Source organism: Fundulus heteroclitus, chromosome 4 (assembly GCF_011125445.2).
Source record: "Fundulus heteroclitus isolate FHET01 chromosome 4, MU-UCD_Fhet_4.1, whole genome shotgun sequence".
NCBI classification, from domain to species: domain Eukaryota; kingdom Metazoa; phylum Chordata; class Actinopteri; order Cyprinodontiformes; family Fundulidae; genus Fundulus; species Fundulus heteroclitus.
Window position 1 is genome coordinate 40,392,860 of NC_046364.1, and position 27,337 is coordinate 40,420,196.

General features: G+C 42.3%; 1 protein-coding gene across 1 annotated transcript; it reads left to right on the forward strand.

The window, feature by feature from the left end:
- cenpf (centromere protein F) lies at positions 1–27,125 on the forward strand. Its single transcript, XM_012880960.3, is given in 39 exon segments — positions 1–69; positions 1,316–1,487; positions 1,636–1,761; positions 1,987–2,057; positions 3,399–3,535; positions 3,621–3,712; positions 3,803–4,070; positions 4,171–4,373; positions 5,100–5,225; positions 5,320–5,448; positions 5,565–5,687; positions 5,784–5,919; positions 6,013–6,142; positions 7,167–7,446; positions 7,544–7,750; positions 7,944–8,152; positions 8,345–8,474; positions 10,160–10,438; positions 10,577–11,164; positions 11,382–11,543; positions 12,330–13,225; positions 13,583–13,794; positions 13,871–13,991; positions 14,331–14,415; positions 14,523–14,616; positions 15,251–15,510; positions 16,206–16,314; positions 16,416–16,621; positions 17,245–17,463; positions 17,603–17,746; positions 17,842–18,031; positions 18,124–18,221; positions 19,669–19,710; positions 19,829–20,263; positions 20,265–20,837; positions 20,987–21,116; positions 22,494–23,189; positions 23,345–23,454; positions 26,344–27,125. Coding segments are annotated over 38 exon segments (8,367 nt in total). The 5' UTR covers positions 1–69; positions 1,316–1,325; the 3' UTR covers positions 26,533–27,125.
- The last annotated feature ends 212 nt before the right edge of the window (positions 27,126–27,337 follow it).

The following is a 27,337-nucleotide window of genomic DNA, read 5'->3' on the forward strand; positions in this document are numbered from 1 at the left end:
GGGACGTCCGTTTTCTGCCCTGCAGTTTGAATTTTCTAAAGAAGCCGAGCAAGGAGTGTCGCGCCCAAAGTAAGTATAGCAAACGCAATCCTTTACATGTTAAAAATAATTTCCAAAGTTATTTTTAAAAAAATGCGTCGGTCTTTAACAGAGCTGCCAATCCTGTGGATTGGTCACAATTCAAAGTTAGGTTTTTATTGTCGTTGAAACAGCATTGAACATGCCCGGTCTACCGTTAAGCTGCACCTGAAACTGCGTTAAATGCTCTTGCTGCTTTGCTTTAGGTTTAACGATGATTTCATTTATATTTCAGATGCGTGATTGGTCGCCTAATCTTTCCAAATATATTGGTGTTAATTTCTACACTGGTCTCTATAACACGCAGACCGATACCTAGCTCATTACAAACTACTTTTGTATTTATGAATGGATGTACGGACTTCACTTCATCGTGATCGATCGTGGGTGCTCCCTATGGTTTAGTTCACATTAATGTGAACAGAATAATGATAAATAAAGAGTCCAGTCTTCTATCTTAATCTGTGTTGATGATACAATACAATAACTGGTTTAAAAGTGAAATCGCAAAAAAATAAAATAAAATAAAAAATGATGCATGGGAGAGAACAATCATGTGAATGTGCTTGTGTTATCTTGTTTGTCCATGCTTATATTACTAGGGACCTTTTTTATTTATTTTAATTTTAAAATAACGCTTCCGTTTTGCTGGGCTTTGGTTGTTGTTTCCTTTTTCGAGATGATGTTTGCCTACTTTATAAAGTAGATTAGAACAGATTAAAGTGGGGCTAGAAAAGCAACAGAGTTTATACAAGTTGGGCTAAATGTTTTTATATATTTTGCCTGTAGGACTGTGGTGTCCAAACAAACACACTGTTGCTGAATGCAATAACATAATTATAATGACAGGCTGAGAAGCTTATGATGGGGATCTATACAGTACATTTAGCAATGAGCCTCCTATGTGACATTATGGCCCTTTACTGCAAAGTATAAAGCTATCTCCTCACGCTCTCACCCACCATCGCTGTGCTCCTTTTGTTAGAACAATTCCTGTCTCCTCATCCTCCGGTGTATTGTGTAGCACTGAGAACAGGGCTATTGCTTTTGATCCTGACTTATGTGGAGGTATTATGGGTTATAATTGACAATCAGGTTGCATAAATAACTTTCTAAGGGAAATCTCTCAGGTTCCAGCAAGAGAAAAAACGATAACAGTAGACATAACCAATCCTACATAGAGGCTTCTCTCAAAATTTGAATTTAACATTGGGTAAAATGATTGTCTCTGGTTCAGGTTTTAGGCCATGAGCTGGGCGGTGGAGGAATGGAAGGATGGACTTCCGGGGAAAGCCCTGCAGAAGATCCAGGAGATGGAGGTCCAGCTGGACAAACTCAAAAAGGAAAGGACACAGAAGCAGTTTCAGCTGGACTCTCTGGAAGCTGCCCTGCAAAAACAGAAACAGAAGGTCAGTATTCAGTAGGAGAAGGTTTGTTACTTTGACCTATTCGATGTTTGCTCTTTAAAACCCTGCTTTTAAAGAAGGTTAAACCTGTACTGGACAGAATTGGCAGGAAGGATTTTGTCCGTATAAACTTCAACACTCCCGTCTTCAGGTGGACAGTGAACGCACCGAGATCTCGGCTCTGAAAAGAGAAAACCAGATGATGGTTGAATCGTGTGACGCGCTGGAGAAAACTCGTCAGAAGGTCGTTCATGATCTTGGAGTCAAAGAGCAGCAGGTCAGTTTCTCACTTCACAGAAATAAAATTTAGGCTGTGCTGAGGATGGTGATAAGTACGACATTCTCTTGCAGCATTTTCTTGTGTTCGCATTGACGTTTGTGATTGTAAAGTGACATAATGGGAAGATAGTTCCAACAGTGTGAATACTTTTAAGATTTCTAGGATTAACATAGAAAGTTTACTTTTACTGTGACTCTAACTCATCTATTTCCTCCGGCTCAGGTGAGCTACCTGGAGGGTCAGCTTAATTCCTGCAGGAAGACCATAGAGCGCCTGGAGCAAGAACTCAAGAAGTGGGTTTGCGTTTGCTTTTTATCACCTGGTTTGGACTAGAGCTGCATATAAGTTGAATAGCAATATCGGCGTGTGTAAACATGAAAAGGATTGCTTGGATGCAACATTTGATTGGATATAATATTTCATGTGCCATTTATGCTCTACAGGACTGCCTCAGAAAATTATAATATTGTGATAAAGTTCTTTATTTTCTGTAATGCAAATAAAAAACATGAAATGTCATACATTCTGGATTCATTACAAATCGACTGAAATATCGCAAGCCTTTTATTGTTTTAATATAGCTGATTATGGCTTACAGCTTAAGAATATCCTATCTCAAAATATTAGAATATCGTGAAAAAGTATACTAGTAGGCTATTCAACTAATCACTTGAATCGTCTAATTAACTCGAAACACTGCAGGGTTTCCTGAGCCTTGAAAAACACTCAGCTTGGTTCAGTAAACTAAATCACAAGTATGGTAGTGGTTAAGAGACGACATAAGATTCTCACAGCAACTGGTGTACTGACCATGGCATTACTGTCCTTGATTGGCCTGCCAATTCCCCTGACCTGAACCCCATAGAGAATTTGTGGGGTATTGTGAAGAAGAAGCTGAAAGACACCAGAGCCAACAATGCAAATGAGCTAAAGGCCGCTATTGAAGCATCCTGGGCATCCATAACACCTCAGCAATGCCACAGGCTGATTGCCTCCATGCCACGCCGCATTGATGCAGTAATCTGTGCAAAAGGATTCCCAACCAAGTACTGAGTGCATTAATGGACATTTTCAAATGTTTGATTTTGTTTTGCCGTTATAATCATTATTTTTTTACTTGGTCTGAGGAAATATTCTAATATTTTGAGATAGGATTTTTGAGTTTTCTTAAGCTGTACGCCATAATCAGCGATATTAAAACAATAAAAGGCTTGCGATATTTCAGTTGATTTGTAATGAATCCAGAATGTATGACATTTCATGTTTTTTAATTGCATTACAGAAAATAAAGAACTTCATCACAATATTCTAATTTTCTGAGACAGTCCTGTACATTTGGTCAGTAAATGGACTGTAACGTCCTTTAATGCCAGGACCAGGAGTATTTCTTTAGTGGCTGAGAGCGGTGGTGGAAACCTTGTGTGATTGTAAAGGGAAAAAGAAGTGACTGAGGGTTAATCGTATTCAATATTGTTAAAGCAATATTCAGCCACAGTTTTGCACAAGCACGTTGTTTCTGAAATTGTACCGATCTGGTTTGAACATAAATTCGTTTGAAAGCCTAATGGAAACGGTTTTACTTCACCTACGAAGGAGTTAAGATCTGAAACCCCAACTCCTGCCTGCCTGTCCAGGTACAAAACTGAGCTGGATCGCTCTCAGCCTGCTGGCTCTTCCTCGCTGTCGTCGTCTTGCTCCGAGCTGCAGGCGTACAGCTCCCCACAGAAGAGTTTCGCTACGCCGTCTCCTTTCCCCGCACGCAGACAGCAAGGTATTTCAGTTTGCAGGGATTCGTTCGTTCTGGGTGGTCAGACTTGTTACGGCGAGTCTCACTGGAGAGTGTTTTTTTTTTACAGACAACAAACTGGACGAGCTGCTGGAAAAGTACAACCATGAAGTGGAAGAAAGAAAAAAGCTGGAGAGTGAGCTCAAAGTCTTGCAGGTCAAGGTGGGTGTCCTCCTGGTCTTCATCCTTTTCCGGTGTCCATTTCTTGTATCTGTAGATGTAACGTGTGTCTCCTCCCCTCCTCTCCTCCAGCTGCTGAATCAGTCATCGGTCAGCGTCAGCCACAAGGACATCGCCGCCCGCCAGGCCGGATCGTCCATTTTCCCGTGGCAGGATCAGGTCCACAGCCTGCGGGGTCAGGATGCGATAGAAACGCCCCTGAAGAGACGGGGAGCATCTCTGTGGGACGCCCACGAGGAGACGCCGATCAAGCCTTCCCAGCGGATGAGTTCTTCCAGGACTCTCCAGAGTCCCAGTGGATCCTCCCAACAGATGGAGCAGCTGAAGACTCTTAACCAAGGTGGATTTTTAGTGGATTTGTAAAGTTAATGGGTGGGATGTGTCACTCACGACAGATTTCATGAAAACGTATGTGTTTTTTTTTTTTTTTTTTTTATCAGAGCTGCGTGGCCGTGTATCAGAGCTGGAGAGGAATCTGGCCGCTCAGGAGAAGGAAATCCGTAACCAAGCGTCGAAGCTGCAAGAACTCCAAACCAACTTAAACCAGACTCGCAAAGACCTGGCAGAGCGGGACAGAGAGCTGGCCAAGGCCGGCCATGAGCTGAGCCAAGCTGCAAACAGACACCAGGAGCTGCAGGCAAAGGTACGGTGGACTGCTCCTGTTTCCTGTATGTAATCAGATCTTTGTGTGATTGCTTGTCTGGGCTGCTTGGGGGGGGGGGGAGCAATGGGTTAGAAACACTGAGCTATATAATACACTGGAGTGCTGATTTTGCTGAAAAGCTGAAGTCACTGGCCGCCATCTTGCTACTCCCTACTCTCACAGGATCCCATAGGACTCAGCCAGAAAACAAGCAGTTTTCTGGCTGAGTGAAAACGTTTCACAGGTAATTCTACAGTCAGTGGATGTACTAACACTATCTACTACTAGGAAATTAGGTGCTGAAATATTTTACATGTTATTCATATTATATATATATATATATATATATATATATATATATATATATATATATATATATATATATATATATATATATGTATATATATATATATATGTATATGTGTATGTATATTTCAGCACATGACTTTCTCAGTACTTGATATTTTTAGAACATAACATAAAAGTATATGGCATTTGACATTTTAAAAGTCTTAAGCCCCCCCTGAACATGAGAAAATCCTCGTTATTCGATGCTGTAGCGCACATATTCCCTAGTTACTGGGGGGAAATAGGGAGTACCAATATGGCGGCTGGTGGCTTCAAAGCGACTCGTTCAAACAGACGGTGATTAGCACTCCAGTGTATTATATAGCTCAGTGGTTAGAAATCAGAGGAAAGAACTAAAACGATCTGTGCACTGTTCAGTGTTCGTCGGCCGAGCAGAAGCTGAAGCAAGTCTCTGAGGAGATGAGCTGTCAGAGGCACAACGCTGACAGCTGCAGGCGAGCTCTGGAGCAGAAGCTCAAAGACCAGGAACGAAACAGTCAGAAGGTGAAACGACGTGGCGTCTTCTCGTCGTTGGGGATATACGAGAACGATAAATTGTGAATTTTTATTCAGATTAGATCTCTTTCGGATTGTGCAGGAGTTGGCTCAGCTTCAGAGTTCCTATCAGGCTTTGGATCAGCAGCTCAACCAGAACCGAGCCAAGCTCACGCAGGAGATCCAGCAGGCCAAAAAGGACAACAATGCGCTCGAAGCGGAAATGAAGAAGGTTACGTTTCCCTCCCGAGTTCTGGATTTTCACACAACGCGACCTCTGCTGTTTGCACACAGCGTGGGGATTTGCTGGCAGCCTTGTTTTTATTGGCCGGTCGTGCTTTGTTTCAGATGCACGTGCAGAAGAGTCAGATGGAGAGAGAAGTCGAAGAGCAGAAACAGAAGCTGCTGCGGTCAGAGCAAAGCCTGCAGGCCACTCAGACCAAAGAGCAAGACCTACAGAAAAAGATGGAGGTAGGTTCGTCTTCTTATATGAAGCTGGCTTTGCGTCTGATTTACTGTTTTAGACTAGATGATTTACAGGTTTTCAACATTTCCTCTTCCCTTTAGGAGCTACAGAAAGAGAAAAACAGCGTGACCGTCCAGCTGGACCGGAGCACCAGATCCCTTTCTCAGCTGGAAGAAGAGAAGCGGAGCTCAGAGCAGGTGCTCAAACGCACCCAGGGTCTGCTGGATGATCTCAAAGGTACCCGTTTAACAGTAGGAGTAACGTCATTTGTTTTTGATCATTTTATCCCATTGGGTGTTAATCGCTTCTCTTGTCTTGTTTTTTTTCCAGCGAAATCTGAAGCGGAGGCCGAGGAGCTGAAAAGAGTTCATTCAAAACTGGAGCAACAGACCCAGACATCAGCCAGAGAGCTGGAAGACCTGAAGAAGACGCTTTCTGATGTAGAGTCCAGAAATGACAAGTAAACCTACGTTTGTTTTTCAGAAGATTTCTTCTTATCAGTTTTATTCAGCTTTGTAGCTATAGTTAAACAATAAAAAAAGGGATGAAAGATGAAATGTTGGATGCAGCTGAGAATGATATCGAAAGTTAAGGAAAATTGTTTATGGGACGCCGTGCTTGGGCTTTAGTGCATGACACAGTTGCCAGCCAAGAGAAAAGCTGTGATGCGAATAAATCACCCCACCTATCCCGACTTTTCTGGCAAAGAGGATCTTTTTATTTATTTTTTTAGCAGAACCACTCACCAGATCTCTTTCCTGTGTTGCCAAAAAACAGCAACACATCCATTTTACTCCTGTTAAAAGGAGTTTTCCAGATATGTCTTTACCGATAATGCATCATTTTACAAATACTGTAGCGGTGTTCTAGCTGCTGTGACTCAAAAAGCTTATTTTGTTTTAAAAACAAAAATGCACTTGCATTAATTTCCTGCTTTGAGAGCAAATTAGTAGGTCGTTATGTATTACAAATGTTACTTTTTGGCTTTAAAATATATACATTTGCACTTCAGATCAAGCCATTTGCCTGTCAGACTGTTGAACTCTATACTGGACTCTGCACCACATTTGCATCATTATTTTGGCACTACCAATGTTGCCAAACTTTTATTATCCATTTCAATTGCACATAACTCAACGTTTACTGCATTTTTGCACATATTATTTTGCACTGCACTGTACTTTTCCATACAAATGCCTTTTTGCACCATTATTTTTGCATATAAACAATGACTGAACATTATTATTCTGCACACTGTTTTTCTCCTGCATTGTTACATTCAGATCACCGCTGCTCTTTATATTGTAATGTTGCCTTATTCCACTTGCAATATCATTACTCTGTTGTAAGCTGTATGCAACGAAATTTTGTTCTGTATGCATTTGTACATACAAAATGACAACAAAGTTGTCTAAGTAGTAATGTTGCAATTATTAAATCTAATTTAAATCCAGGTTGTTATAGTGAATTTGTTTGCTTTGCAGATCCCAGAATGAGCTCCAGAAGCAGAGGCAGGAGAGTGAGACTCTGAGCAATAAGCTGACGGTGCTGGAGAAGGAGAGCCAGCAGCTTAAAACCAACCTGACTGAGAGTCAGGGCGAGTGTAAGGCTTTGAAACAGGAACACCACGCTCTGCTGGAGTGGAAGAAAGACAAGGAGAGCTTAATAAACCAAACCGAGGCCGTTCAAAAGGAGCTCACTGACAAAATTATCAGCTTGGAGGGCAACGTGAGCCTGCTGAATGAGGCCAATAACGAACTTCAGGTAAGGATTAGACTGTGGGGTTTATTTTTAACTGGAAAGAAAGGGGAAAAATACCGACAGCTGTGTCGCTGAATGTGTGTCTTTTGCACTATTGCAGAGCAAGATCTCCTCCATGGAGTCAGACAAAGCCAGCCTGTCCGCCCACATCGATTCCTTGAAAGGAGAACTCCTCATCAAGAGCACGGAGCTGGAGGAGAAGGAGCATCAGTATCAGCAGCTTCAGCTCCGGTTCTCTGAAGCTGGGCAAAAACACAGCAAAGACTTGGAGAATGTTGGGAAGCAGCTGGCTCAGCTTGAAGGACAGGTGACGTAAACCTTTTAGTTCTTAGTCTGTAAAGCTTGAATAAACCCCCCTACTTTTTAACAGTGAGCAAGGAGAGGTTTTATCAAAAAAGGAAAGGCCCTGAAAACTGGATAGGACTTCTCTAAGCCCGTTACAGAGCTGGGATTGTGAATGAGAGGTAACTGGAAACTTATTCCATTTCTTTTTTAAACAGGTTAAGGAACTGGAGTCCAGGCTGCAAAGAGAAACTGCTCGAGCAGAGCTTGCTGAGAAGACGAACTCTGAGCTGCTGGAGGAACACCAGGCTGCGTGTGACCTGATTAGCTCCAAAGATCAGCAGGTGGACCTGTGGATGGCTGAGATCAGCCAGCTGAAGGAGAGCCTCGCTCAGTCCGCCGCGCTGCAGGAGAAGCAAAATGCCAGGTAGGAGCCGGGTTCTTATGACACGTGTAATCTTTTGCTTTTATAAGTCATGTCTGCAGCTCACCGAGATTCCATCTTACTTAATTACAGACAAAATGAATTAAATGTTCTGTCCTCGCTGTTGCGTTTGATCAAAGCTGATCCCGCTTTCAGTTTTCATTTCCTTTATTCTATTTCGTTTTTTTTTTTCAGCTTCGCGGAGGAAAAGGCCGCCATCCTGAAGCAGTGTGAGGAGACGGTTTCAGATAAGACGGAGGAGAGGGAGCGCATCAAGCTGCAGATGGAGGAGGTCCAGCAGGAGCTGCAGCTCTCCAAAGATAAGGTCAGATTGGGTCTTAAAGGGACAGCGTGGAACTAATTTGGCTTTTACTTGGCAAAAATCAATTGCTTATTGCTTTTGTAAAAACATATTCTTGCAATGTCGAACAACCTCACATCAAAAATGGAAGCATTCATATAACTTAGGATTATTAGTTTATAAATACACAGATGTCGGTGTAACTACTGGGATGCCCCATTTTGCGTCGCTATCTCTGATTTAAGTAGCCGAAAGGAGACAAACTTGTCAGCCTTACGCGTTTACCGATCTGCCTTCTATATGAGGACGTGCTGTTGGTGGAGGAGGAGTATAAAACAAGCAAAGATGTACGTAGATCATTTTATTTGCCGCTTTCTGTTGAAATGGCGGACCATCCATACTCTTTGACCTGCAAGAGGAAAGAGAAGGTAACCAAGAAAAGGAAAAAGAAGTAATAACCGGGACAAAACGAGAGTCTATAGTGGCGCAGCTATTATTACCAGGTGGAGACAATTCACGAGGGAGCAGGGATTTAAAACTGATGCAGAGGTTTCAATATAACAGTGAATTTTATTTTGGCTTTATGTTAGAAACAGTGTAGTCCAGCAGCTACTCTGTCCTCCCAGCCGAGACGGTTTGTTTGTTCGTCTTGTCTCCGTCCCCCTCTTAGGGAGTGTGTAAGTACGCAGTGGGGCGGATGGATATCAGCCGGTTCACTGTGTGCAGCAACAGGAGAGGATCTCTTTACCCGTGTTTATAGTCAGTTTTTTTAGAGCCCAAATAAGCGAATGCACGTTCTGAAAAGGGCCCAAAAAATGTAACTCATGGAATCTACAAGCGACTTTAGGAAAAAAAAATAAGCGGACTTGGCAACGGTGACAAAAACCATTTTGCGTGATGACCTTAGGTATTCGCTATTAGCAGTAGCTTGGTACCAGATACTTTGAGGACATGTTTACTTTGTCACATTTATGATACTCCGTGGCTTCTGTAGTAGTTATTAGGCGCTTAACGGCAGTCGTTTGTGATTCGTTTAGCGCACCACTAGGTGGATGTAAATCTTACACACTGGGGCTTTACTGTTAAACAAAACTACTAATTTCACCAAACAGAAATGTCCTCACTGCAATTAAAAAATCGTTTATCAGAGAATATTTACTTGAAAAAATAACTAATGTGAGGCACCAGGTGCATTATTTTGTTCAGTTATATCTTGTGCCTTGCAACAGCATTCACCCCTTTGACCTTTTCTTCATTTTATCACCTTTTAGACACAAACTCCAATGCATTTAATTGGGAATCTATGTTTCATGCACCACACAAAGTGATGCATATAACATCAGATGTATTTTTTATTTATTTATTTTTTTACTAATATAAATTTTAACTCTTGAGGACCTTTGGCTGCAATTCTTCCTCTTGAGCTGTGGATCTTTGCAGTTCCTCCAGAGTTGTTCTCATTAAATGTCCTTATTTGCCGTCTTGCTGCTTTAGATGCAAACCACACTTTTCTGGCTTTTAATTGTAGAAAATGTTTCTAAAAACCATGTATTATTCAGCTAAGATAAAACAGTTATCTTGGTTAAATACTGGTGAAGGGACCTGAGCAATGTTTTTTTCTTACGCTTTAAGGTTAATATTCAATTGAAAACAACATTTGAAGATGAGTTTTAAACACTTTTTTTTTCCCCCTGCTCATGTTTTTTTAGATCACTTCCATGGAGCAGATCCTGAAGGTCCAGGAACAGCTGGGAGCCGAGCTGCAGAAACAAATCGAGACCGTGTCTGGTAAGGAGGAGGAACTCACGAAGATGTACGAGGAGAAATCAGAGGAGCTCAGACAGCTGGAGAAGGAGCTTCAGGACCAGAGGAGCCTGACGGAGGAGGCGGCGAAGCAGCTCAGAGAGGCTGAAGCTCGCATCGTCTCTGTGGAAACGCAAAAGTCTGAACTGGAAAATCACATTCAAGAGATGAAGAAAGAAGCAGAGGTAGAATATGAAGATCCTTTTCCTCTAATTCTATTTTTTTTAATATATATTTGATATGCTAAACCATTTTTTTTTATATATTTAGCATTTTTTTCATGGTGTTTTTGACATTTAAAACATGTTTTTTTTTTTATTCAGGTCCTGCAGCACGGTCAGACTGAAAGGATAAACGCTCTACTGGAGCAGATCTCATCTCTGGAAAAGCAGGCCGCTGCAAACCGAGGAGCGGCAGAGGAGGTTCCCGTTTTAAAGGACAAACTGGACGTGGTCAATCAGTCCCTCGCTCACCTTAACAAATCTCTCGAGGCTTCAGAAAAGAGCCTCCGCTCGGCAAACGAACGGAAGGCTGATCTTGAGATCGCCCTGTCCGAGAAAGCGAAACTCCTCTCCGCTTTGGAGGATCGAGTCAACGACCTCACTGAGAAGATGAGGAGAGAGTCCGAGAGCCACGTCTCGGAGATCGAAGACTTCGTCAATAAGGAGAAGGGCCTTAAGGAGCAGCTGGAAGACGCTAAGAAATCACTAGCCGCGGCCAAAGCCGAGTCGAGCTGTCGTCGGGAGGAGATCCGAACCATGAAGACGACTCTGTCTGCGGCCTCGCGTGGCCTGCAAGAGAGAGACGGCACAATCAAGAGTCTGAAGGAGAAGCTGAACAAAGCAGAGGCAGAGCAGTGCAAAGCCTCTGAGCTCCTGAAGGAGAAGATTGTGGCCATGAACAAAATTAAGGTTATTAATGTCTTCATGTCCATTAATGATATCAAAACTGATGGAGATTTGGAGCTTGATACCCTGGTTCTCCATTAAGTTATCTTTTCTAAATCGGCCTTGCTTAATCTGATAGCTGTGCAATATTATGTGTGTCGCCTCATCTAGTGGTTCTGCTGAATTGTGGATTGTCTTAATGCACATAATCATTTTTGAATTGTTAATGTACCGTATAAAGGTGCAGCTGGAGATGGTGCAGATGGACCTGGAGGACAACGAGACCGCCATTAACTCTGTGGAGGAGTTGAAGGGAACCGTGGCGTCACTGGAGGCCCAGCTCGCTCAGAACCAGAGCCAGATCTCTGACATGGAGGCCATGCTGCAGGAAAGCAAAGCCCAGGTTGGTCTGCCGTTTTTTTTTCTGCCGCCTGCCGCTGCTTTGTAAGGGAATCTGCGGGGATCGGGCCGTCATGACGTCATATGCAGAGTCTGCAACAGGTGATGGTGAAACGTAGACTATTGCTAAAATAATATTGGTCTACTCTGAGTAAATAATATGGACGAAAACTCATAATCAGCAGTAAATGCTTGAAATGTATCCCTCTGTTTGTTATGGTTCCATACAAATGAGGTTCAGGTTTAGAAAGGGCCTGGCTGATAATTTAATAACAATATATATCGATCAATAGACGTGTGGTTCAAATAGAAAATAAGGGGCCAATAAAAAGTTCAACAGAAGAATTTTCCTTTAGCGTTCTGGCCCATCATGTAGGTTAATACTGCATCCTCCCAACCAATCACTAACTCAGACCCAGGTAAGCGCTGTCACCAAGCTCCGAAGAGTTCAGAGAGCACCTTTTCTTTTTTCTTTTTTAAAACTTACAGTTCTGGTAAATTTGGTTGAATAAAAAGGTTGAGTTTGAATTTAGTGTTCGTTATTTTAAAATAGGTCATTAAGCAATGGCATGAAAACGACAAGGACTGCACTTAAAATATATTATTTATTTATTGATAATTATTGATCAGTGTGATTTCTATTTTATCAATATGCTTTTTTTCTATATCGTTCAGCCCTGTGTTCAGAATTACTGAATTAAATCAACTTTTTGACAACGATCTCTCTCTGTTTTACTTTCACCAGTATATTTAAGCATTTCTTCACCCTGTTTACTTGTTGTATTTCCAGGTGTCTGTCCTGGAAACCCGTTTGGATGAGGTCCAGTCCCAGAACTCTCTGCTGGAGACAAAATACACGACGGCCAAGGAGGAGCTGCTGGAGAGGAGCTGTGAGATAAGCCGCCTGGAGGAAGACTCCGTCAAACGGCAGGAGCTGGAGGAGACCATCTCTGCCTTGGAGTCCAAACTGAGTCGAGTTACCGAGGAAAGCTCAAAGCTGGAGACGACACTCAGGCAGATCATTCAGGAAAAAGACAACAGTGTGGATCAGCTGAATGAGCAGAGAAGCAACCTGGAGCTTTCATTGAGGCAGTTGCTGGATGACCAGGAACGAGCTGCCGCCGAAATCAGCCAGGTAAAAGAAGAGAATGAGGAGCTGGAGGAGAGAGTGAGCAGCCTGTCAGGGGAGATCCAGCGACTCCACGCTAACGTCAGAGAGCTTCTGGAGCAGAAACAAGAGGCAGAGGCACAGATCGATCGGATGGCTGCAGACACACGCCAGACCGAGTCTGCGCTCAGTCGGGTCGCTGAGGAGAAAGCCCAGCTAGATCTTACTCTGAGCTTAATCAACGAGGAAAAAGTTCAGCTTCAGGAGACGGTGCTTACGTTAACCCGTGAGAAAGGAGACTCGGTGAAACAGGCGGAAGAGGAGAAGCTCCGGCTGGAATCTAACTACGGCGAAATGGCCGAGGAAAACCTCACGCTGCAGTCAGAGGTTCGCCGTCTGTCCGCAGAGAAGCAGCAGCTGCAGACCAGCAGAGAGACGGCGGAAGAGGAGATGGCCTCTCTCAGGGAGGAGAACGAGTGCGTCCAGCGCTCCCTGCTGTGTTTGGAGGAGGAGCGGCAGAAACTGAAAGAGCAGCTCAAGACGAGGGACGAGATGAACGACGAGGAGAACAAAGAGCGGTACGTCTCTTACTCTGTTTTACTCTTTGTCTCCATGAGCCATAGCCCTTTACTAGCTGATGCAAGTTCCTGGTTTTTCTCTTAAATTATGACGGGCCAAGTCCTACTTTTACAAATTTTAGTTTAGTTTTTTCCCCCTTCATTTTATTACAAGGAGAGAAAAAATACTATGTTTGTTTAATACATGGTATAGTCTTTAATCCATCAGAAGTGAGACAAATTCCAAGATTATCCACATTTCTGCCTCAATGCATGAATGTTGAGATAATTATCTTAAAGTGAAAGAATATGAAGGAGAAAAAAAAATCAGATTTTTGCATATTCTGCCGATTAACAAAAAACTTGTTTGCATCACAGGAGCCAGCGGTTTGAGGTCGAGCAGGCTGAGCTCCACCAGAAGCTCTCGGTCCTCCAGACGGAGCTGACCGCGCTCCAGCAGCAGTACGACCTACTGCTCGAACAAGTGGGCCAACAGCAGCGCCTCATACAACAGCTCACAGAGTCCGGGGGATACCCGAATCCGGCTGAAAATATGACCCACGTAGGACCCAAAGACACAGAGGAAGGGGGTGAGCATGGACTGATTTGTTTAAAGGTGAACTGTTCGTATCTGTTCCTGATCACATGCTGTGGTTTGTCCAGCAGAGACGGCTGTGCAGACTCGGCCAAACCCAGAACTTGACGCCGGCAGCAGCACCTGTGCGGAGTCCGATCCGCTGCAGGAGCAGGAAGAGGAGTCTAGACTGAGCTCCGACCAGGACGTTCGGTACAGTTTCTTAGACACACGACTGCAAATTAAATGTGTTTGTTTTTTTCCCCCTGAAGTTACAAGCACATATTATTTGCAATGCACCATACGTTTCCATACAAATGCCTTTTTGCACCATTATTTTTGCACATAAACTGAACATTGTTCTGCACACTGTTCTTGCACGCTGTTTTTCTCATGCATTGTTACATCTGATCAGTGCTGCACTTTATATTGTGATGTTGTCTTATTCCACCTGCAATCCCATTGCGCTGTCGAAAGCTGTATGCAACGAAATTTCGTTCTGCATGCACTCTGTACATACAAAATTATAATAAAATCTGTTTTCTCCAACAGTGATGCAGAGCTGCTCTCTCAGGAGGGGGCCTCTGACCAGGAGATGCTCAGCGATGAGGTTCAGGAAAACCCACTTAACCAGCAGGTAGAAAAAAACGTAACTTTTTTTCCCTGTTTGAATACATTAGAAATACTGTTTAGAAACCTTTTTCATAATACTGCGTCTTCGTGTTCTGATGTTATTCTTTGAAGGTCTCTGAAGAGGACCGCTGTCCCTGTGAAGGTGTTAAAAACGAGAATCTAAACCCTGATTCGTCTTCCTTCCAAAGTGGTCTGAAAATGTCTGGTGAGTGATTGGGGGTTCAATTCAATTTTATCTATATAGCGGCAATTCATGAAACACGTCATCTCAAGGCAGTTTACAAAGTGAAATTCAATCAGATTATACAGATTGGTGAAAAAAAATCCTATATAAGGGAACCCAGTTGATTGCTTCAAAGTCCCGACAAGCAGCATTCACTCCTGGAGAAGCGTAGAGCCACAGGGAGAGTCGTCTGCTTTGTCCATGATTTTGCAGCAATCCCTCATACTGAGCAAGCATGAAGTGACAGTGGGAAGAAAAACTCCCCATTAACGGGAAGGAAAACCTCCAGCAAAACCAGACTCAGTATGAACGGTCATCTGCCTCGACCGACTGGGGGTTAGAGAATAAAATACTAGTAAAATATGAGTAAAATACTCATAGCATCACGTGTTTTTTCCTTGATTATTGTTGACTATCCCTTTTTAAAAAAAAAAAAAAAAATGTTTTCATCTCGTTTTAAAGTTTTTACAGTTTAACCTTTGCCATGCTTTAACTGCAAACTCCACTGTCATTTGTTACGTTACAGTAAGGCAGGGGGTGATACATCCGTTTTAGCGATTACTTTTGAATTTGTCGTTTTGCAATCGCCGTATTTAAAGCCCCATCTGTCCGTCAGGTCACGAGCCTTCGCCGGTAAAAGATGATGTCAGCCGTTACACTGAGATGGTCTCAAAACAACAAGGTGAGCTGGAGACGCTGCGCGCAGAGCGTGACCAGCTGAGCTCGGAGCTTCAGCTGACGACAGAGCTGACCTCAGAACTGAAGGTCCACGTCCACAGCGTGGAGAAGGAGGCTCACGCTGCAGAGGAGCGAGCACGGGGCGCAGCTCAACAGCTGAGCACCGCTTTGGAGGAGAAGAAGAGTCTTTCGAATCAGGTAGAAAAAAAGAAATAGTTTTATTGTTTAGGCTGGATTATGACTTTGGGGATCTTAATGGCCATAATAACCATAGAGTTTCACAGGTCTGCCTAAAAAGTGGATCAGACAGCTGCAGCTGATCCAGAACACTGCTGCCCGCGTCCTCACTAAGACTAAGAAAGTAGAGCACATCACCCCAGTTCTAAAGTCCTTACACTGGCTCCCTGTATCTCAGAGAATAGACTTTAAAATACTTCTGTTAGTCTATAAATCCCTAAATGGCTTAGCACCTAAATACATCACAGACTTGTTATCAGTGTATCAACCATCCAGACCACTCAGGTCTTCTGGCTCCAGCCTACTCTGCAGAACCAGAACCAGAACTAAACAAGGAGAAGCAGCATTTAGTTTTTATGCTCCACTTATCTGGAACAAACTTCCAGAAAACTGTAAAAGTGCAGAAAGCCTGAGTTCCTTTAAATCAAGATTAATAACATATTTGTTTAAGATTGCCTTCAACTGTTCTAGTTAACTGAATCACCACTTTTTTGTTCTATTTTCTATCTACATTTTATTCCTACTTGCTTTTATTCTGTTTTAATTTGCTATATTTTAATCATGTAAAGCACTTTGCATTGTCCCTGTACTGAACTGTGCTATATAAATAAATTTGCCTTGCCTTGCCTAATGATCACGTCTGATCTGTTGTTTAGGTGACCCAGCTGTTGGAGGAGAGGGAGGCGTTAACGCTCCAGCTGGAAACCTCAAAATGTCAACTGGCTGACGTTATGGAGATGTTGGAAGGGCTTGAGATGGCCAAAGGTTTGTTGTTTTTGTCTTTCCCATCATATTTAAAAAATAATAATAATAATTGAACGCCACATTTATGGCACTGAGGGGATGTGTTTCTTCTGGTTCGGCAGGTGGATGGGATGAAAAGTTCCTTCAGCAGGAGAGTGAGCTAAAGAGGGTCCGCTCTGAAAAGGCCAACCTGGAGCAGCACATCCTGGGAATGGAGTCTGAACTGGAGAGCATGCAAGCAGAAAGCACCGGGCTTAAGGAGGAGATGGAGACCCAGAGGAGGACCTGTGCAGGACTGGAGCAACAGATAGAAACTCTCCTCACAGAGGTCAGTACAGTTTTAAACAAAGGCCCGTGTCTTCGTTAGCAGATTAGGACCTGATGACTAAACGACAGCGGAGTATTTTACTTGGAAAACCAGAGAGTCAAAATTTCATGGTGGAAAAATGTTTTTGTTTTCAGATTTTATCTCTAATTTTATTGCTGTCTTCTATGTTTTTCCATTAGACATCCATGCAACTGTTCATCTATCTCCCTCATCTATCTCCCTCCACCTCTTCATAGTTTATTTTCTCATCCATCATTCATCCAGTTGTCCTTTTTTATTTGTTACTTATCCATCATCCATTTTTTTCCATTTATCCAACATTCTTTTTTTTTTTTTCAGACATCCCATTTCACAGCATTTACAAACTAAACCACATTAGAAATATCAGCCATAAATTCAAAGTGAACTTTTGTATTTATACTTCACAAAAAGGAAAAAAAAAAGATACTGAGAAATAGAAAAGTTTAGATTTTTGTTATGAAATATGTGTAGGTAGGGGGATCTTGTGCTACTTAATGCAGCCGTGCAGGTCGCCCAGTTTAACCGTCTTTAACAGGCTTGAATTGCGGAGCGGCGCGATCGGATTGGTTAATCTTTCCCCGTTGTTTGATTTTTTTCCGCAGACAACCCAGCTAAGAGCTGAACTCGTGTCCTGCACCGAAGACCGAGATGAGCTGAGTCAGTCTTTATCCCACTGGAGAGACAAGGCTCATGGGTTGGAGAAGACGAACTGCGACACCAGAAATTTAATATCCATCCTGGAGGATGACATCCGGCTAGGAAGGAAGGAGTACGAAGCTCTGCGGAGCAGCGTGGAGGCCGTGAAGGCAGAGAGAGAGCAGGTACTGAACGCACCGTGCAATCCCCAGAAAACTCTGTAAAGTTTGTTCTACGATCCATGGGCTAAATTCAATAAGAGAAAAAAAAAAGATTTTTATTTACGTTAAACATATTAAATGGATTCCCGTTCGTTTTTCAAAGCTGCTGCAGCAGGTTGCGGCGCTAGAAGACGCCATATCCAAACTGCAAAGGGAGAAAGAGGAGCTACTCAACCGTCTTAATGAGATGAAAGACGATCATACCTCGACCAATCAAAACACAGAGTCCATGGCTGGCAAAATCCAGGTTACGGAGAAGTTTTATCCAAACCTTTGAGTCAGTGGGGAGAAAAGTAGAAAGAAACGTGTTGAGGTCTGACTGTTTTTACTGGTTTTCTTTAGGCTTTAGAGGGAGAGGTCTGCCGCCTTTCCCAGTCCCTCGAGTCGTCTCTGCTGGAAAAGGGAGAGATCGCCTCTCGGCTGAACTCCACTCAGGATGAAGTGCGGCAGATGAGGACGGGCATCGAAAAGCTCCAGGTCCGCATCGAGTCGGATGAGAGGAAGAAAAAGAAGATGGGAGAGCTGCTCAAAGGTACCTCTCAGGGAATAATAATAATAAAAAAAAAAAACAAGATCAGCTGTTCTCCTGTTCTGTAAGGTGTTGGTCTGAATGTGTCTCTGTAGAGGCCCAGAGAAAGTCTGACTCCCTGCAGGATCGCATCGACGCTCTGGAGAGAGAGAAAGAAGAGTCGGAGCAAAATCTGGAGGATGCTGTGCTGCAGGTATAGATGGCGGCAGACATGCAGCGCCTTGAAAGCTATTTAATTGTTCTTGATTGTTATAGTGTGTCCCAATTTAGGGGTTCCATGTAGACTAGGTTAATAACTGTACGCAATTTGTTCTCTAAAATGTTACGTTATCACCTTTCGTTTTATTCTAATTCATTAATAAGCCAAATGTTTTTATGTTTATATATAATATAAAACAAAATTAATTGATGACAAAGATCATTCGTGTAATTTATTAGTAGGGGGTGGGTACCAAATCCGTTACTTTTATTGCTACTGATGGAATCCCGCCGGTACTTAGTACCGATTTCGCGTAAACCATGTTTCGGTACCTAAACGCATCACTGTGACACTGAGGGAGTGGAGGAGTGGGCGATTTTCCACAGCGAACATGAACACAGCATCAGTAGCCGCTGGTCCAGTAAATAAAGCATGGTTGTTAGAAGGTATGGCTCCACTTTTCAAAATTTGCTGCAGATTCTGCTCGCTGCAATATTTGTGAGATGAAGTGCAAGGCCAGCGGCGGGAATACTTCTAATCTGAGGAAGCACCTGGTCACTGCTGCCAATTTAATAAGGTTCATTTGTAGAGCTAAACGGGTTTTTTTTCCTACCAAGACCAGAAAACCAGGCTGGCGGTTCCACCTTTCAGCAAAACGACGACATGCCACACAGTTTTCCTACCTCTTTATCATCATTTAGCACTTTTTTATTGGTTTGTCACATCAAATCGTAGGGCAGGGGTGTCCAAACTTTTCGGCACATGGGCCAAAATTGTCAAGTCAAGGGAACTCAAAGTCCTAAATTAACCCTTTTGTAAACCAGAAAAAATCTGTTAATTTTTTACCTGCTTTACAAAATATGATCATTTTAAATAATTAGTCAGATTTTTCGACGGAAGTGAATGTGAAAATCATTGTAGATCCAGAATTTAAAAAGAGAGTTTTGCTCGTTTGTCATTTTAAAAGATGGTCCTCCAGTTTGCAAATTATTCAGAAAAATTAGATTTGACTCTTTAACAATAATAAACTCTTTTTGGTCTGGCAATATCAGAACAGTATTTGGGTCAGTAGTTCTTTGCAAACACTTGCTGTAATTAGCCAGTTTTCATAATTGAATTCAAAGCAGATTTTAATGCACCAATGTCTGCATTTGTGTAATTAAATGTCATTGGATAGATGTTACTGTGAAGTTAAAGAGGATGTCAAAAGTGTGTTTATTAAAAGATGAATGCTTGTTGCACGTAGCATTTTCAATTGTAGGATTTTAACTTTCCTTTAAATAATTTTGCCGTGATTAAAAACTAAAATCTTTCACCTGCATCAGCCAGGAGGAAAATTGAAGCCTGAGGTTGTAACACGACAAAATGTGGACACGCTTAAGAGGATGAGAATGCTTCACCAAGAAGTTGTTAAAGTTTAGCTTTATTTCCTCTCTCGCAGGCTGAAACGGCAAAAGCTGATCTGGAAGAGGAGAGGAGAAAGGTACTCTCAGCATTACCAAAAGTTTTAATAAAACCGCCCCCTGCGCTTTTGTGTTTCGCAGCGGTTGTCGTGAACGTCCCTTCTTGCTTTGTGTTTCGACCCCTGTCCGTTGTTTTAGGTGGAGGGAAAGAAGGAGGAGCTCGCTGAGCAACTTTCTGAGCTCTCTGCCACTTTGGACACCCTGAGGTCTGAGAAAGCTCGCTTAGAGAGAGAGCTGGACGCGAAAAACGGAGAGATAGAGGAGCTAAAGGCCGCTAAGGACAAACTGGAAAGGGGGCTGCAGCAGGCAGAGGTGGATAGAAGAGAAGAGCTGGAAAGAGAGAAATGCAGACTAGAGGAGCTGGAGAACAGGACAAGAGAGGAAGCTGAGAGACAAAGTGTGAGGGTGGGAGACCTTCAGGGCAAGCTGGAAGCTTCTCAGCAGAAGGAGAGTTTCCTCGAACAGGAGAAGGAGAAGATGCAGTCAGCGTTGCTAGAGTTGGAGGAGGAGAAACGGGGCCTGCTGAGCTCCCTGCAGGACCTTCAGACAGAGAAGGAAAGGGAAACTCTCAATCTTAAGGACAACCGTCGAGTCTCTAGGAGAAGAAATAAAGGATCTTAAAACACTTGTACATGCCAAAGAAGACCAAATTAATGCTTTGGAGAAAGGGAACGAGGCAGAGCAGGGGCTAGCTTCAGACAAATCCACCTCCTCAGTCTTGGCAGAGAAGGAAGAGCTGGAGCAGGAGAGGGACGAGCTTCAGTCTGCTCTGGTGTCTGTGAAACAGGAGAAAGACAGGCTAGACCGGGAGAGAACAGAGTTAGCCGAGGAGAGAGCAAAGCTTCAGTCCAAGGTGTCGTCTGTGGAAGAGGAGAAACTTGACCTCCAACAAGCCCTCTCCTCGACGAGGCAGGAAAAGCTGAGGTTGGAGGCTACCACGGAAGAACTGCAGTCCTCCCTGTTAATGCTGGAGGAGGAGAAGAACAACCTGTCCTCAGCTCTCTCTCTGCTGGAAGAAGAGACGCAGCAGGCCAGAGAAGAGAAAGAGAGGCTCGCACAGGAGCACGAGGCTCTCCAGAAAGCTCTAGCCTCCATGGAGAAAGACCTGGAGGCGCACAAGCAGGCAGTCTCCCAGCTCACTGAGCAGGTACGTGGAACATCGACCACAAAAACGGGTCCTGCCAGGTCCAAATCCACAAAACACACGACCAGTTCTCGTCTCTTAATGCGCGTAATTTAAAAAAAACACAACGTGCTTCATATTAGACTTTCTCTTCATTGCGTTCCTCCATCCAGGTTTCTGAGTTGACGTCCAGCGGAGCCCGACTGTCCAAAGAGAGAGACTCTGCCCTGATCAAAATGAACCTGTGGATGAAGAGCTGCAAGCAGCTGGAGCAGGACAAGCAGGACATCTTAACCAGCTCAGGTGTGAACACATCCGCCTTCTTACTGAAAGTAGAGATGCATCTTCAGGGTTTCCGCTACATTTAACTACGTGTTAAAACAATGTAAAGTGTTAAAACAATGTAAAGTGTTAAAACAATGTAAAGTGTTAAAACAATGTAAAGCATATGATAAATGTATCTTATATTATGTATCTCTATATTTGCGCACTTAAACCAACCATAATCAGAGTTTGAAATGAATTTAAATATCATGAAATGTTAAAATGTACTTTATTTTGAAAAACCAACACTGCCTGCTCCTTCCTGTCTGGCTGGCTAGAGGCTGCTGGGCTGTCCTGTGTGGCCCATTTAGTGTCTTTGTTGCTATAATTAGCAACTTTTCAGATCCTTCAAATGTCTTTATTTCAAATAGTGACTAGCAACAAGCCTAGCGACTTTTTCTGTGTTAACGGCAACTTTTACGTGGAAGCGCCAATCGTCCTGGAGTCACTGTATTGAGGCAGCAGCAAGAGCTGCAGAGCTCGTTAATGCTTCCCTCAGCGCTGTCTCACAGGCACACCACAGCTGCTGCCTCGTCCTGACTGCAGTCAGAGCAAAGAGAGTAGAGAGGAGAGCCACGGCAAAATGAACCATGAAACAAAAGGGCTAGTCATCCCGCCCTGATTACAAAGCGGGAAGTAAATATGGAGTAAATATAGTTTTTTAAAGAAGTCTGTCTTGTGTCTGAAACTGTTGCACTAACATAATTCCCTGAATTTGATTCAGACACTGCTTCAATCACTAATTCCCCTCGGTCACTTCGAGCCTCTGATAGCTGTCTTTTTGGTACAGTTTGTTTTATGTAGTGTGTGGATTCAGGCAATGTATTAAAATAAATTTCATAAAGGTTGTTTGTAGTTCCAAACACATTTAATCACTGTTTAGTCTTGGCAGAAGATTCTCTTTCCTACCGCCTGTGTCACAAATCTATGAATAAATATGCTAAGGGTCAGGCCAGCTAAGCTCCTGGTCATATCTGGTCATAAAAGGCATGAATGTTCAGTAAGGAACCAATGGGTTTGCTGTAAAAATATCCAACACTGATGCCCTAACATGACATTTCTGCATTAAAACAATATTTTATTGTCCTTAACCTAAACTGAATTGAGTATTTTCATTAGCTGTAAGCCACAGCATTAAAATAAACTGAAATACACAGAATCTATAACTCTAATAAATCAATATGACTTTCACTTTTTGCATTTAATTAGTGTAATAAACAACCTTTTTAAGTTATCTAATTTACTGAGAAATAGCTGAACATTAAGGTGATTATAACTGGAAGGAGAAATCACTTTAAGACGCCTGACCTTTGACTCATTAATCATGTCTAAATGTCGCCCCCCCTGATATTTCAGAGAAGGGAAGAAGCAGTGAGGAGTCGCAGGCTGAAGTGGCCCAGCTGAGGGCGGAGGCAGAGGACAGAAAGAAAGAAGTGGAAGAGCTGAAGAGCGCCCTGAAAAAGAAGAAGACAGAGGCTGAGGAAAGACGGCAGGAATTTATAGAGAAAGACAAAGAGGTGAAGGAAGTTACAGCCGCTCTGGAGGGGGTGAAAAAGGAAATGCAGGAGAAGGACAGAGAGCTGGAGGAGATCAGAAAGGAGCTCGGTGAAGTCAACACTCTTCTTGAGGAGAAAAGCACAGAGGCTGATGAGAGCGTGGAGAAATACTGCAGCCTGATGGTCAAAGTCCACAAGCTGGAGGAGAGCAATGACGCGCTGAAATCCCGACTGGAGCAGGTCACTGCAGGCCAACGGGCCAGCCAAGGCAAGAGCCCCTCTGAAACTCGCCGCCGTTCAGCAAGGAAGTCTTCCTCCAAACCCGGTGGAGAGAAAACCGACGACAACACAGAGAACGTGGGACCCCCGACAACTCTGAGCCCCCTGCAGGGATCCACGCCGGGGAAACGGGCGCATAAGGAAGTCGGCGACAGCGTCCAGGAGGTTCTACAGAACCTGACGAAGAAACTCAAAGCCAACACCATGACACCCAGGGCAAGAGAGGAGCAGGATGAGGAGTTCAGACCAGAAGGCCTGCCCGACCTGGTGCAGAAAGGTCAGTGTTGTTGGGGTTTTGTTGATAATGATGTCGATGACAGACCGTCGGAGCGCCGTTTCTTTAAATCTGCACGTGTGTTTGGTGGATAAAACAATAAACGAGAAGTCCAAGTGTTTGTATTTTAGTTCATCGTTTAAACATTTGCCCCGCAGGGTTTGCTGATATTCCACTGGGGGAGGCCAGTCCGTTCATCGTCAGGAGGACCACAGGGAGGCGCTGCAGTCCTCGGCTCGCTGCAAAGCAGACTCAACCTGATGTCAAGGTGGGCAGCTCTCCGTCCAGCTCAATCTGACTTTCCTCTGACACCCAATCAAATCTGAGTGCTTTAATCAAATAAAGATTAGTCTATAGACATGTCGGATATAAGAAAGTTTACAATAATACAATATAAGCAGAGTTTTCTATTCTAAAGTTTTAATTATGTGTATAAAGTGCCGCCTTTAACATGACAAAGTATATAAGCTGATACCTTTATTGTTTATGTACTTACAAAGAAAAAGAATAGTGGGAATGTCAGATATGAGGAAACTGAACTTGAAATAAAAAACAAACAAACTAGATCTTAGCTCAGTCTGGGGAAAAACATCTTTCAATTGGCCCCTTTGTATTAGACCTCTAAAGCCCCAGCCTTTTCAAAAGCCTTTTTGTTTTTTTATTTTGTGTATTCCAAAAACCCAACTAGTGTTCCCGCGTGTGGGATTTGACTTTCCTCTTACATTATTTTCACGGTAGAGACCCTGCTGTGGGGTAGGACTTTTCAACCAGCCTGGGGCTTTGCTAAATGAGCAGGGTTGTGCGCAGCAAGCCTAAACTGTCCGCCACAAGGGGGAGTAAGGAGCGCTAAGGAGGAGAGGAGTTTACAAACCTAGCAATTTTATACCCTTAATTTATCAGAAAAAGCACACTTTCAAACTTCACTATTTACAAACCATGAACCACGTATGAGGAAAAAAATTGAAAAGGAGTCCGGATGAGTGGCAGGTTATGGATACCATAGACCAGGGGTGTCAAACTCATTTTGGTTGAGGGGCCGCATACAGCTTAATCTGATCTCAAGAGGGCCACACGAGTTAACTCGTTGCAAGATTAAATAGAACTAATAAATGTGGACTTGTTGTTGATTTTTATATTAAGTTAATTTCACTTTTACACAATATATTATGAATAATCTCAGCGTTTTTAAGAAAAGTATGTGCAATTTCAACAATACTTTAACTTAGTTAAACATTTACTTGTGCATTATGCATAAGAACTGATCACAGTGATTATACAATGTTGAAAAACATTTATTCACATTTTTTGGAACTTAAAAACACTGTCCTGCATGATAAAATACATCAAACAGATAAAAATTAAGAAATGATTTGAATTTTTCCACACCTGAAGCTTAATCTGTTAATTAAAACACAGCGCCCCTCGTGGACAATATAGGAACTGCATATTTTCAATTAAACGAAGTACATGTTTTTTTCAATAATTGTTTTATCATTCTCTTCCTTTTATCTTGTCCACTTGTGAAAGTCAAATCTGATGAGCTCTTTGTGACATCTTATTGCCACATTGCCAGACAGGACACTGGGAAAAAAAAAAAAAAAATTTTTTTTTTTTTTATAATGATAATTCATTTAGCCACAGGGCCGGACTAAATTGTTCGGCGGGCCGGATCCGGCCCGCAGGCCGGATGTTTGACACCCCTGCCATAGACATAATATAACAGTAGACGCGTCATTGGGCGGGTTCTGCCTATGCTGCGATGCGTCAGAGCGTCTGCCATCTTAAATGTGGCAAATCTGCAGTTTCTCAGTCACTTAAACAGTATCAGAGGGACTTTAATCTCTGAATATACTTTGTATTCGTAGTATTTTTGTTTTTGTAATATTAGAAGTTTATTTTCGTATCCCTTTAGCTTCATTCTCCTGAATTTATTCTCCTAAAGAATAAAAATATTTAAAATAATCTAACCTGGCCCTATTACTCCAGGAGTGAAATAATTCTGCAAACTGTGACTATTCTGGAAATTTTCCCTCTTAATTCTTATAATATGACGTTTTTCTCATAACATTACCACTTTTGTGTGTTTTTATTTCTTTTTTTTTTTACTTGATTGTCCTAGGTCTTTTTTTTTCTCGTGTTAGTAATTTTACCTCTTTAATACTCCCCCAAATTGTCTGTTCCTAAAGGTTCACATGTGACACGGTTTTATGAAATAATGAAGACCACAATGTTTAGATTTAACATATTGATCCTTATATTCATAGCACATACACATATACACACACAAATATATATATATATATATATATATATATATATATATATATATATATATATATATATATATATATATATATATATATATACACACAAATGGTGAAATCAGCCCGAATACATTTCCATGCAGCACAGGAATGAGGCATTTTTTCTGCCACATACAATATGGCGGTGACGTTGACGGGAGAACCTGCGCCCAACGACGCGTCTACGTATATGTTGTCTGTGATGGATACAACTTCTCTGCCTTTGTCTGTTTGACTGCTTGCTGCCACCCACTGGACCGGAGTAGTACTGCAAGCTTTGGTTTACCCCAGGAAACAAAAGCCTGGGGCTTCACATCCTGGGGCTTGTAATGGAAAAGGGGCTTATTACACATCTGTTTAAATGTAGTAAAATGAAGCAAAAATACATTTTTGCTTAGTTAATAACACCAGGCAGGCAGTTTAAAGCTGAAAGCACAGAACTGCATGTTAATTAGTTTGTTTTATAAGAAGCCAGTATAATTATAGTGTCTATAGATGGACAGTTCAGATCATAGAGGAGCTAAAAAAAAATCTCTGTGCTTCTGGGTGAAAAAAACAGACAATGGGGCAAAAATAGAAATGTTATAAATTACTTGGCAATTTCTATCCCACCCTCCTTTTCTGAGTTGATTTAGTTCAACTCCTCCCATGCCCCACAGACTGGTTTGATATTAAAACTCTTCGTCTCAACCCATCTCAAAGTTGACGGCCATGGGGAGGAACAGTAAAAGGAACGCAATCTGCAGATGCTTTTTTAGATTTGATAACAGTGCTGCTGTGTTTACAGCAGCATATTCCCCTCTGATAACCTTTAGATTTCTAAATGACTGACTTTTTACCCTTCTATCCCTCAGGCGTTGGGACCCATCCAGCTCCAGAGTCCTGGTTTACCGACGGACAGCTCTGACAGAAGGCACCAGTCTCTGCGTAGCGAACAGAAACCTCTGCATTGGTCGTTGAATTTACAGAAGGAACCAGAGCAGAGAGAGAAACAAGTTTCAGCGGAGCAAACAAAACATGGAGAAAACTGTCAAGTTCAGTAGATCACTTCATGCACATGTAGAAACACACCAAGGGCCAAATGTTGGCGTTTAATCACACGATGTTCTTTAAAATATCACCTTAAACTATGTAGCACCTAAAATGTACACATTGTTTCCCGTTTGGTGAGAAGACACTTTCTTCCTGGACTGAAACAAGTGCATTACCTGTTCTGTTTAATTTGCAAAAAAAAAATTAAGGTAGAAACAAATATGCAAATAGTATTTTATTTTATTTTTTTCCTAGAATTGCTTTTTGGTCAAATCTTTTTAAGGAAACCCCTTTTTTAAAAACACATTTCTACGCTTTTAACGCCGCCAAATGTATTGTAATAAATGTGTCGTGTTTTTTTTTTTTGCTTTTTTTTTTAACTACCACTCACTTGCATTGGAAGAAACGTCTTGTAGCTGATCTTGTTTTTGGTAGATGACTGAGGCTGATAATATTTTTCTTAACATTTTCTTCTCACTACAAGTTTCTTTTTATATTTGTGTTTTCCTGCTGTTTGTTGATCTTTAATGATCATTGTAAATAGTCATTACCGTAATTCAGAAATATCTTCTTTTTTTTTACTAAACCAATTTACAACCTTGAAGTTGTTTGGTGTCTTTATTAAAAGAGTAATTTAGCAGGTTTCAGCAGCAACTCTTAGCCTGTTAACAATATCACACACATCAACTTAAAGTATGCTAAGTTAAACTTAAGGACGTTAAAGGCAGACTAGAGACAGTTGGGAGTTTGGACTTCTGATGGAAAGGAACATTAAATGATCATCTGCATACAGACTAAATTCAGCATTTGCTAGGT